The sequence below is a fragment of the Saccopteryx leptura genome, chromosome 1 (assembly GCF_036850995.1).
Source record: "Saccopteryx leptura isolate mSacLep1 chromosome 1, mSacLep1_pri_phased_curated, whole genome shotgun sequence".
NCBI lineage: Eukaryota > Metazoa > Chordata > Mammalia > Chiroptera > Emballonuridae > Saccopteryx > Saccopteryx leptura.
Window position 1 is genome coordinate 305,762,694 of NC_089503.1, and position 12,395 is coordinate 305,775,088.

General features: G+C 51.4%; 1 protein-coding gene across 2 annotated transcripts in view; it reads right to left on the reverse strand.

Annotated features, from left to right (window-relative positions):
• The window catches only part of SYN3 (synapsin III), a 445,360-nt gene that overhangs the window by 13,972 nt on the left and 418,993 nt on the right, over positions 1 to 12,395 (reverse strand). For both annotated transcript variants that reach the window (XM_066358238.1, XM_066358237.1), the window contains exons 9-12: positions 11,575 to 11,649; positions 8,195 to 8,297; positions 2,556 to 2,690; positions 1,555 to 1,642 (exon numbers count right to left, since the gene is read on the reverse strand). In XM_066358238.1, coding sequence (XP_066214335.1) covers positions 1,555 to 1,642; positions 2,556 to 2,690; positions 8,195 to 8,297; positions 11,575 to 11,649 — 401 coding nt within the window. The remainder of the gene's footprint in view (positions 1 to 1,554; positions 1,643 to 2,555; positions 2,691 to 8,194; positions 8,298 to 11,574; positions 11,650 to 12,395) is intronic.

A 12,395-nucleotide genomic window follows, 5' to 3' on the forward strand; every position in this document is an offset into this window, starting at 1 on the left:
CTACTTAGTACTGCCTCTGTGCTGGACACCTTGCTAATTGCTTCAACTGCGCTATCTCATGGACAGCCTCCCATCACTAAACAGAACGGCAGTGACATCCTCCTTTATCATTGGGGAAACTGAGGCTCAGAGGAGGGATGTAACTTGCCTAAAAAAGGAGTCTTCTTATCTGCTGAAGAAGAATCCGTGTTCATTTGTCCACAGTTGTGTAACTTATGCAATCTCCCTTTTGTTAAATGCTTTCTGCTTTTCCAAGAAGATAAGCAAAGGCAAAAAAGAGAAATGTGGAGTTTTACCTAAGACCTGTAGAAGAAGAAGCCATTGAGTGGCCACGGCCGATTTCCCCAAGAAGCAATGAATCTGTTATTTTAATAAAAGCGACTGGGGGGAGGCAGGTTGGGGTACAAAGTGATAGTAATGCTTTCTTTTGGGTAGGTTTGAAAGCAGACCCTTAGAGACCGCTGTGAAACTGCCCAGCCTGGCTTCTTGATGCAATTCTGCTCTGAAGCTCCAAGCTGGCAATGGAGCAGTGAGCATGCCCAAGGCTCTGAAGGCCAGAGGGGACACAGCAGATCTCCTCCCCGGGTCTGTGTGTGAGACACCCGAGCAGCCGACATTCTGGGAGAAAGTTAGTTACTGCAATGATTTCTTTTCACCACATCATTGATAGTTTTCTCATTCTCTAATAAATGGTGTTGTTTTAAATAGTAACACTACAATAATTTTTGAGGAGCAATTTCATTCAACAAGGTTATCCATAGTGTTCCTTTCTTCGTTTTTTCTCACTCTAGTCCAGGGGTCGGGAACCTTTTTGGCTGAGAGAGCCATAAATGCCACATATTTTAAAATGTAATTCCATGAGAGCCATACAACGACCCGTGTACCTTATGCATTATCCAATAAAAATTTAGTGTTATCCCAGAGGACAGCTGTGATTGGCTCCAGCCACCCACAACCATGAACATGAGTGGTAGGAAATGAATGGATTATGTAATACATGAGAATGTTTTATATTTTTAACATTATTATTTTTTTTTATTAAAGATTTGTCTGCGAGCCAGATGCAGCCATCAAAAGAGCTACATCTGGCTCGCAAGCCATAGGTTCCCGACCCCTGCTCTAGTCGGTTGGCTCATAAATCTGCCATCAGGCACCACTGGTGGCCAGGAAACAGACTCTTTCTAGAAGATCTGAGGCAGCAGATGTGTAAACCTGCCATTTTCTTGTCACAACTTCTTGGACAAAGCCTCTACATCCACCTCCATAGTAGGAAAACACCAAAGTTTTCACTGCCTAGTGACTGGGGACTAAGAATGAGCCAATTGATGGGAAAGTCTCTAGCATGGTGCCTGGCACATATTAAGTACTTAAATTTACTCTCCATCTTTCCTTCCCTCTTTGTTGGCTTAGAGTCTCACTCATTCTGCACAGTGAGGGCACAGGTTCCGTGGGTAATGGTTAAGGTGGGTTTTCTCCAGCGTGCCTTCTAGAAATCGTGCCTGGATCCCTCAGTGCCCTTCACCAGCTTTGCTAATGGCTTGCTGTGGGTCCTACCTTGTGTGGGAGGGCGTGGCTGGGGCTGTCCCAGCGGAGTCCCCAGCTGGGCTGCCCCGGGGGATTTTGCTGGTTTAGTCTGCGGAGCCTAGAGCAGAAGAAGAGGAGAGAAGTTGGCTATGATTACCACAGCCATTTACTTCTGGGGGGGGGGGGGGGAGGGGCGGGGGGGCAGGATTCACAAAGATCTTTTCATTACTGATGGAAAACTTACATAAAATGTGTAATGTTTAAGTGTACAACAAAATGAAATCTTACACAGGTATACACCCATGTGACCACCACCCAGATCAAGACAATATTTCCAGTGGAGAAGGCTGCCCTGTGGTCCCCCCTGACTCCACCCCCAGCCAGCAACCCCATCAAGTATAACCACTATTCCATTGTCTGTTATCACAGATTCAAGTTTTTTGTGGGCCAGGAGTGGAGCAGGTTTTGACACTTGTTTTTCCAGAAAGCTAGGAAGCTAGCAAATTCTCTGGAAAATGATCCGGTGAGGGCTTCAAAGGGGAGGAGCTATAGGGGAGCTTGTCGAGTTTGGGGGATGGGGAAACGGAAGACAGTGGTCTATTGACTGGTGCCCTGGGATCACACAAAGGGCATGTGTGTACACGGACATGAATGTATGCATGCATGTATGCGTGTGTGCATGCACACACACACACACACACCCTGCTCCTTCCTCAGGCCCAGTATGAGGACAAAGAAAAGACAACGGACTTATGTTCATAATCTCTGCCCATAGATGACCCAGTCCATCTGAGGTGAGGTTTTCCTCCCTGGATGGAGGGACAAAGAACCCCTCGGAGCTCGCAGAGTCTACCATCAGGAGCAGGGTGTAGAAGCTTTCCCCATGCCCAGCTTCTGTCCACACCCCATTCCTTTCTCCCCAAATGATTCCTTCCTGGGGGGTATCTCCTTTGGATCCAAGGGCCCTCCATTTGCAGATAGCCTGACATTTCTCATGGCTACAAAGTCCACTTTGTTTCCGAAGACCTTACCCAAGGCCTCAGGGGCGAGGGCACTGTGCCCCCTGGCATCAGGAACTGGCTCATTTTGGAGACAACAAGGTCCGCCATCAGCTGTTTGTCCTCTTCCACATGCTCTCCAATCAGGGGCATTGAGCTGTCCATCACCTGCAGGAGAGAAATGATGCCTGAGGGACACCCATGCCAGGGTAGCAGGACAGGAGAGCTGGCTCACAGCTCAGAATAGAGTTGACCACTAGATGGCAATGTTCTCCATGTAAACACCCAGTCCAGCGCCTCCAGCTGGGAATGACACCCTGGAGACTTCCAGTTCCCTGCAGCTCAGTCCCAAATCAACTCCCTGGATTCAGTTCAATTCAGCCTGCACTCGCTTGGCTACAGAAACGTGACGAGGGCCAGGGAGCCTTCCTTGACCTTTACCGCTCTTTTCTTTGGGGAGCTGCTCTCCGCCTCCTCTTTTCCCACCTTGGCCCCCAGCCCAAGGTCTGGGCTGGCTTCCTGAACTTTGGCCCAAGGTCAAGGCTTTCCACACAGAGCGAAGCAGTGAGGTGGGAGTTCAATTATGACCACCAAAAAAAAAAAAAAAAAAAAATGACATGGGTTGAGTTGACCCAGGGTTCAGAGAGAAGAGGAAAGAGGAAAGGCCTGTTCTGTCCAGCTCTGGCAGAACATAAGCCTGGAGTGAAACTCAGTCTATAGGGAGGGGCTGGTTTCTCAAAGAAGGCAAAGCACTTATATTGGGAGGGGCCTGAGAGATTGTATTTACCCACCCCGCTATTTCTGCAGCAGGGGAAACTGAGGCCCAGAGGTGGGAATGGACTTGCCCAAAGTCACACAGGACAACCATCCAGGCAAGGCCCCAGGCATGAGCAGCCACAGAAGGTCCTGAAGGGGAGTGAGGCTGTCACAGCTGGCTCTTCTCCGCCACTCCTGTCCAGGCCTCCTCACCCAGCGCACCTCCATCAAACTCACCATCTTGTTTTCCCCTTCTCTAGCTCTGAACTCACCAGGTTCTTTCCCTCATTCGAGTCCTTATGCGCATCATTCCCTCAGCTCACTCTTTATGTGGCTCTCATCCATTAGAAAACATCTAGCTAGCCTTCCTCTGGGAGGCCCTCGCTGACTGAGCAAGCTCTGATAAGCCACTTCCTCCTTGTACTCCTGTTGTCCTCTTTGGTCACCCCACTGGAGAACTCACCCCACAGCACTGTCATCTCCTGTTTACTTGTGTCTCCCCAACAAGACTATGAGTCCTTGAAGTCAGGGATGGGCCCTGTGTCCTGTTTAACAGGTATGCCCTCAATATTCACCTGCTGAATGGAGGAATGGAAAGTCCTTGAATAAGTCCAGCTCATAATGATAAGGACACTAATAAGTGCTATGTTTTATTGAGCACTTACTATGTGCCAGGCACTGAGTGTGGATGATATCACACAACTCAGAATTCTTTGAGGCAGGTATTATCCTCATCTTGATGACGAGAAAATGGGTCAAAGATGTGGCAGGTTCAAGGCCACATTGCCGCACAGTCCTTTTATTTATCTCTGTGGCAAACACTGGGAACAGGAAACCTGGGTTCCAGGCTTAGGTTCTGCTGTGGACTTGCTGTGTGATGTTGGGCAGGTCAGTTTCCCTCTATGGGCCCACTGTTTTAATCACCTGTAAACTGAGGGGTTTGGGCAGCTGGGAAGACCCTTCCAGCTGGGACTTTTAGAGCAGTGGCCCCCAACCTTTTTTGGGCCATGGACTGGTTTAATGTCAGAAAATATTTTCACGGGCCAGCCTTTAGGGTGGGACAGATAAATGTATCACATGACCGAGACAAGTGTCAAGAGTGAGTCTTAGACGGATGTAACTGAGGAAATCTGGTCATTTTTTAAAAATAAAACATCGTGGCCCTGGCCGGTTGGCTCAGTGGTAGAGCGTCAGCCTGGTATGCAGGAGTCCTGGGTTCGATTCCTGGCCAGGGCACACAGGAGAGGCACCTGTCTGCTTCTCCACCCCTCCCCCTCTCCTTTCTCCCTGTCTCTCTCTTCCCCTCCTGCAGCCGAGGCTCCCTTGGAGCAGGGTTGGCCCGGGTGCTGAGCATGGCTCCATGGCCTCTGCCTCAGGCACTAGAATGGCCCTGGTTGCAGCAGAGCGACGCCCCAGATGGGCAGAGCATCGCCCCCTGGTGGGCATGCCGGGTGGATCCTGGTCGGGCGCATGCGGGAGTCTGACTGCCTCCCCGTTTCCAGCTTTGGAAAAATACAAAAAAAATAAATAAATAAATAAAATAAAACATCATTCAGACTTCAATATAAATAAAACGGAAATAATGTAAGTTATTTATTCTTTCTCTGTGGACCGGTACCAAGTGGCCCACGGACCAGTACCAGTCTGCGGCCCAGGGGTTGGGGACCACTGGTCTAGGGCACCCACTGTAGTTGCGAGGCTGAAAATCAAAACTCATAGGTGTGAATGCTGATTCTAACGAGGTCCTGAAAACTAACCTCAGGTTGAGCTCCTCACGGTTTGGGCCTGGGCCCCTGACACCTGCGATTCCAGGGCCTGGCACACAGCCAGTCTCTCGGTAAACGCAGGCTGAGTTGGGTTGTAACTGTGGAGGTGTCCCTTCTCCCCCAAGCCTGCCCACCTCTTTCTGTTATGCTATTTCCTGCATTCCTTGTAGTGGGAACAGCCACCACTAGGAGCCTGAGGTCAGAGCACTCTGGAATCCCCATGGTGGACACAGCCAAAGGAAGTGGACACTCTGGTCTCCCCAGGGAAACATTTTTCCAGTGAGCAATGTTATTCCCTGGACAGGTCATGGAGGACAAGTTCAAGGGTCTTTCCCTGAGTGGATCTTCACAAAACATGTCACACAAATGTTATGCTCTCATCACAGAGGTGGCTAAAGAAAACAGAATTTTTGGATCTTTTACTTTTTTTCCAGACTGGGGAAAAATACCTTTTATCTTCCTGGTAGCAAGCTCCCCTCTCCCTTGACCCCACCCTAAACCCAAAGCAAGGGAAACAACTCTTCAATGTTTTTGAGAGATAAAAACAATCTGAAAAAGCCATCTTTAAAAATTTTTTTCTTCTGGAAATTTTTGGAAAGTTGTTTTCTTGTCTTTTCAAGTCCAAACTCACAAAGTTTGATCTTTTTTTTTTTTTTTTCATGTGAAAGGTCTTTTATCTCTGACCCTTCTGAATGTCTGGAGGCAGGGAGCCAGGAGCTTTAGGGGCAGAGATAATGCTAATGCAGGGAGAAGGGGCTCAACTCACAGGATGGAGAGGGGGGAGGCCAGTAGCCCCCCTCCTGCTGATGGCTGGCCCCCTCTCTGGATGGGAGCTCTAGGAGGCGGTGTTCATCGCTGTATCCCCATCACCTGGCTCAGGGGCTGGCAGCCAGGATCTGGGCTCAATGGTAAAGGAATGAATGAATGAATGGCTGCCTGTGTGCCAGACCTAACTTCGTGTCTGGTGGTCCCGACAGGAGAGATCCAAGAAATGCACTGCCCCAGCAGGAGGGTCCGTGGTTCCCCCTGGGGTGGAGCTCCCAGGGCACCTCCGGAAGGAGGGGACAGCTCCTCCAGGGAGCAGCTGGCTCCTGCTGGGGAGCGAGCGTGAGGGCCCTTCACCATTTTGCATGCAGCCCCTTCACCTCCTCCTCTGAGAACCGCCGGTTGCTGGGGGAATTTCAGGTGTGGTGGCCCCCAGAGGCAAGCCGTTCCTGGGCTTGAGGGGGAGCCGTTTCCCAGAGTAGGACTAAACTTGCAAATATAGATGCAACTCACCCGTGGGAGCTACATAGCCTTTCTGGGGAGGAGAGGCTGCATCCATCCCGGACTCTGTCACCGTCACCTCCAAGGGCGCCCACTCCCTGGCAGGAGTGGGAAGTCCTCCCAGCACAGCTGGAGAACAGCAGGGCCCCTGCCCAGCGAGTCACCTGGTCCGGAGCCTTGTGGGTCCCAGGGAGCGGTGCATACACTAGGGCCCGAAGGACTAGTCGGCTCCTGTGGTCATCCCAAGCATGTGCTTCCCATCAGCAGCCCACACCCGGGAAGGGGGCAGCCGCAGGGCTCTTCCTCACGTGTCCTGTCAGCACCATGCCTACCCCTCAGCTGTGGTTTCAGAAGCCCCAGGAGGGGAGTATTAGAAGGTGCTTTTGGAGAGTGTAGGGTGTGGGTGTGATGTTAAGTCGGGGAGCGAAAGGAGAGCTCTAAGGCCAGAGTGATATTTTTAGGGGAAAGCAGTGGAGAGTCACCGAGCTGTGGTGGTAGAGGGCAGGGAAGAGGAGCCGAGGAGCAGAGAGGAACATTGTGCGAGCATGAGAGAAATGAGAGCAGCTGTGGAGGAGAGAGGGGGATTGTGGGATTGGGAGAAACACCAAGGGGGTTGGAGGTGGTAGAGGAGGACTGTGGGGCCACAGAGAAGTGGGAGGAGCCAGGGAGGAGAGAGGGGGATTGTGGGATTGGGAGAAACACCAAGGGGGGTTGGAGGTGGTAGAGGAGGACTGTGGGGCCACAGAGAAGTGGGAGGAGCCAGGGAGGAGAGAGGGGGATTGTGGGATTGGGAGAAACACCAAGGGGGTTGGAGGTGGTAGAGGAGGACTGTGGGGCCACAGAGAAGTGGGAGGAGTCAGGGAGGAGAGAGGGGGATTGTGGGATTGGGAGAAACACCAAGGGGGTTGGAGGTGGTAGAGGAGGATTGTGGGGCCACAGAGAAGTGGGAGGAGCCAGGGAGGAGAGAGGGGGATTGTGGGATTGAGAGAAACACCAAGGGGGGTTGGAGGTGGTAGAGGAGGATTGTGGGGCCACAGAGAAGTGGGAGGAGCCAGGGAGGAGAGAGGGGGATTGTGGGATTGAGAGAAACACCAAGGGGGTTGGAGGTGGTAGAGGAGGACTGTGGGGCCACAGAGAAGTGGGAGGAGCCAGGGAGGAGAGAGGGGGATCGTAGGATTGGGAGAAGCATAGAGGGGAAGTTGATGGTGGGGGGAGGATATAGGACGAAAGAGCTGTAGGTGACAGTTGTGGGGGACAGCAGGGGTTGTGGGCCTGTGAGAGATATGGCTCAGCAGGTTGTGGGAGATCTTCTAGCATCCCCCTCGAGCCTCTCTTACAGTTAATTTCTCTACATCTTTCTCTCCATTCACACCTATGCACAGCTGTGTCTTCTTTCCTAACCTTCAGTGCCCTGCCATAACTTGATTATCGCCCTTCTTCCCTGTTGGCCTGCACACCCATGTTTGTTTTGTGTCCCCAGAGCTGTGCCCATGCCTAGCCCATGATAGCCGCAGAGTACATGTTTGTTGAATGAACAGAGGAGGGGAACTCTGCACAGTGACTTTGCACAGTTGGACACAGGAAATCTAAGGGGCCCCATGAAACAGACTCCCAGCCTGATGGGCTCGCCCTCTTAGAACCGTGGGCTAGAGAATGCTGTCCAACCTTATGCCCATAGCTCTGGAGGCTCAGCTCAGAAACCCTGGCCACAAAGGCTCTACTGCAGCTGAGGGTGGGGACGCGGCAGTGTGTGAAGGCTGCAGGTGCCAAGGACATGACTCAAGACACAGCTGGCCATGCCAGAGACCACATTTGGACCCTCCCCTCTGGCACGCCTGCCGGGGGGCTGGACCAGGCCAGGAGGACCTCTGCTGCCTCTCTCACCTCGATGATGTAATCTCGGCCATCCTTGCTGTGGACGGCCTTGACCGCACAGATATCCAGGCCACCAAACATTTCCGAGCAGCTATCTACCCAGAGCCTGTACCTGCAGGGATGGACAGACAGTTGGTGAGTGTAGGGGAGAGAGCAGGGAAGAGGGAGCCAAGTGAGAGACAGAGAGATGGAGATACACAGACACAGAAAAACAGGCAGTTGAGAGTGCCACATAGGCCTCTTCAGAGGTGGAGAGATGGTAAGAAACAACAGACAGGTGGCAAGGGAGACAGAGAGACAAGAGACACAGAGAGACAGAGAGGCAGTGGGAGAGACAGAATGGTAAAACAATAAAAAAAAAGTAGCAACATAGATGGACAGTGAGGGACAGATATACAAGACAGACAGACAGAATAGAAAGCGGCCGGGCAGACAGGAGAGAGGAATGAGGAGGGGGGCAGGGCTAAGAGTTGGGAGAGATCTCCAGTCCCACCACAGAACCTCACTGCCCCACAGTAGTGGGGAGCTTGCCCTGCCCTCACCCAGGCCATCGGGCACCCAGTCACCCTGCAGTCCTCGCTGTGCAGTCCTTTTCCCTTGGGAAAACTGTTCAAAGGGCTTCAGAAACCCCTTCCCGGCACCCTCCCAGCTCGAGGACCAGGCTAGAGGGGAGCCTGCAGAGGGACAAAGAGCACATTCTCCCCTGAGCCTGGTCTGGCCCTCTGGACCTGCTGCTTTTGTTCCCTTTCTGGCCACTTGATGGCTGCGAGGCCAGTTTGCTTTGCAGGGGAAAGAGCTCCCCACTGGACTTAGCCCCTGCAACAAGGGGATGGTTGTATGGAGACAGCTTGGCTTCCCCTGTGGTGGCTGGATTTGGGAGTCACAGAGGACTCTGTGTCAATGTTCTTGCCTCTCTCCCCACTCTCCAGGGTCACACGGAGCACGACCGCTCTGAGGTCTGTTTGTGTCTCTGAGCCATAGGCCTGGAATAAGGAGAGATCATGGCTCAAGTACTTTTAGAACAACTCTATCATCTTATCTGTCCACTGAGGCCCAGAGAAGGAGAGCGGCTTGAGGAGGCTACAAACCCAGATGGCGGTAGAGCCTGGATTACCCAGATCTCCTGGCTCCAAGTTCAATTCCTTCAGACGCCTGTAGCATGTGAGATGATAGAAGTAAAGGGAAGGATAAAAACTCACACTTATTCAGCTTCCTACTGTGTGTCAGGCATTCTGTGGGGGGCTGACTCCTCATTCATTTTAACCCCCACAACAACTCTGTCAGGAAGGTTTAACCCATTTTACCGACTGGGGCTCAGACTGTGCTGCCTTCTAAACCCAGACCCTGTCTGATCGCACAGTCCAAGAAGCCCCCTTCCTCTCAGTCAGAACACCATGACCTTGTTGTTCCTCAACACGGGAGACCAGCAGCATGGATTCTTGCTGGTATTTTCCTTTGTAATTTTGGGTGAGGCCTTCCCTCTTGCAGCCTCAGTTTCCTTATCTGAAAAATGGGAAGACCTACATCTGATTTCGGTTGTACATCAGAATCACCAGGAGAATTAAGCAAACTCACAGACAGCCAGACTTGGGGGCCCTGCCCTATGAGAGAATCATCTCTATAAGTTTTTAAAGTTTTCCATGTGATTCTCACGTGCAGCCACATTTGGGGATAAGCTTTGCCTGGACTCTCTGGTCTGCGTCACAGTATTTGGCATTGATGGCTGACCGGTGGAGGGCCTCCAGCTTGGGGAGACCCATGCCCTGAGATGCACTCAGAAGTCAGGTCTCTTCTCAATAGAAGATGGACATGTAGACCTAGGCCAAAAGGCCTAGAGATTGTTTCTAGAGGTTGTTTTCAAACGATGAACTTCTGGGTCACTTACCAAGTGCAGCCCTTGGGGCACAGTCCCCTCCCCCAGGGCCAAGGTAGGGACTTCATGGAGCCATGTGGGGGAGATTGGAGAACATGGGGTCCATGCTACTCTCCACACTGGCATCTACCAAACCACATCACTGGCTTTGTCCAGGAGTTAGGTTACCTGGCAAGCAGTAGAGCCAGGTGGAGGGAGGGGTCAGGGCTTGTTTATGGGCCCCCAGGGATTTTTCTCCTGTAAAGAGAGGATGGTGGTGCTTTGTCCCAGGCCTTGGGACACCGCCCATGACATTGCAGAAGGAAAGTGAATTCCATGGGTCTCACTCATCTCCAGTGCAGAGACATCTATCCACTCACAGCACTGCATCTTTCTGAGCCAGAGTGATTGGTTCAGGGATGGTCATGTGTCCTAAGCCAGGCAGACTGGTGAATAAGGCTCAAGTCCAGGCTTTAGCCGAAATGGTTGGGAAACACCAAACTTGACGTTGTCAGGATGTGGCTTGGAGCCCCTGTGAGCTATCATGTGAGCGAGAGAGTGAGCGAGCGAGCTGGCAGGACCAGAGCCAGCATAGAAGAAAGCTGAACTGAAGTGGGTAGGGTGAGTCCTAAGGCCTGACCTGGGGCTGTGCCTCTGGAATTTTCATTGCCACAAGCCAATAAATCCCCCTTCGGGCTCAAACCAGTCTGATTTGTGTTCTGACCCTTGTACCTTGATAGGCAGTTCTTAAAGGGAAGCATTGGATTTTTTACTTTGGCCTTTGTAGTGCTCAGCACAACATGGCATGCAATAGGCACTCGATTCTTAGTCCCTGACCCCAAATCCCCTGCTCTGAGTACTACCATTGCATGCTTGCATGCAGTGGTCACTGGGCTGGCAGGAAGATGTGTGTGCTGCTGACCCTGAGAGCAAGTGACTGGCCCTTCTTTAGGTGAAGGTGGCCCACAGCAGTGTTTAAAGGGAGAGAGGCCTGAGGGACCTTCAGCAAGAGCACACTGCTGTCACATTCATGGTTCACAGGAAAACAACCTCTCCCTCCTCGCACTGAGAAGGAAATAAGTCTGAGAGAGGACTGGATACTCTAGTAGTCCTCGTCCCCTAGCAAGGGTTCTTCCTGGCAGCTATCAGAGCGGGGGGCAGGGGGACGGACGGGGGACTGGCAATTACTCCCTGCTCTCTCCCTGCAGCAGCTGGGCAAGACTAGAAAGATCCTTGGATTTGGAGTCAAGAGATCAGGGTTCTGTCTTCAGCTCTGTCATTGATCGACTCTGTGACCCTGGACAAGTCACTTTCCCTCTCTGAACTTTCTTCTTCCATCTGTAAAATGGAGTTATTATAATACCTGCCCTGCAGGTTGTTATGGGCAATAAAGTGGACCATGCTTAGGAAAGTGCTCTGTGGGTGGTGAGGCATTGCCCAGAGGATGAGGTGGCATTCCTTAAAGACTCCTTATTGTTGTCCTTATCCATGTTCCATCATGGCATGCTTCTCCCTAAGCATCTTCTTTGTCTCTTACCTTTCTGTCATGGCCACCTGCTCCAGCATGGCAGAGCCTGTGTTGGCCTTCCAGTTTCCAGAGATGGAGGTTCTCCTGTATCCAAACAAATAATATAGTGAGGGCATTAGGGACATTTGTCACTGATCTGCTTTCCTTCTTCACCTTGGCTGTTAGGAGGCTCCAATTCAAATATCTGGTTCTCATTGCAATGTGTATTCTTAGGTACAGATCTTGTCCTCAGCTTTATTTTTCATGTTGATTGCCTTATTTCTTGGATCTCATGTGTCTTTTTGAAAGTCACTTTTGAAATCCAAAAATTAAACTAAAAAACATCTACATTATCTAATAAAATCCCCCAAACCTTGGCTGTTGCTTCTTCTTTCTCTTTTATTTTTTTTTCCCTTCTTTTTTTTTGCAAGAGCAAGAGAGATGGACAGATAGGTACAAACAGGCAGAGAGTTAAGAAGCATCAACTCATAGTTGTGGCACCTTAGTTGTTCATTGATTGCTTCTCATATGTGCCTTGACTGGGGGGCTCAAGCCAAGCCAGTGACCCCTTCCTCAAGCCAGCGACCTTGGGCTTCAAACCAGTGATTTTGGGCTTCAAGCCAGTGACTATGGGCTTCAAGCCAGCAACCTTGGGCTTTAAGCCAGTGCCTTTGGGCTCAAGCAAGCGACCATGGGTCATGTCTCTGATCCCACACTCAAGCCAGCGACCCTGTGCTTAAGTTGATAAGCCCATGCTCAAGCCAGATGAGCCCACACTCAAGCAGGTTACCTCGAGGTTTCAAACGTGGATCTTCAGTGACCCAAGCCGACGCTGTATCCACTGCACCACC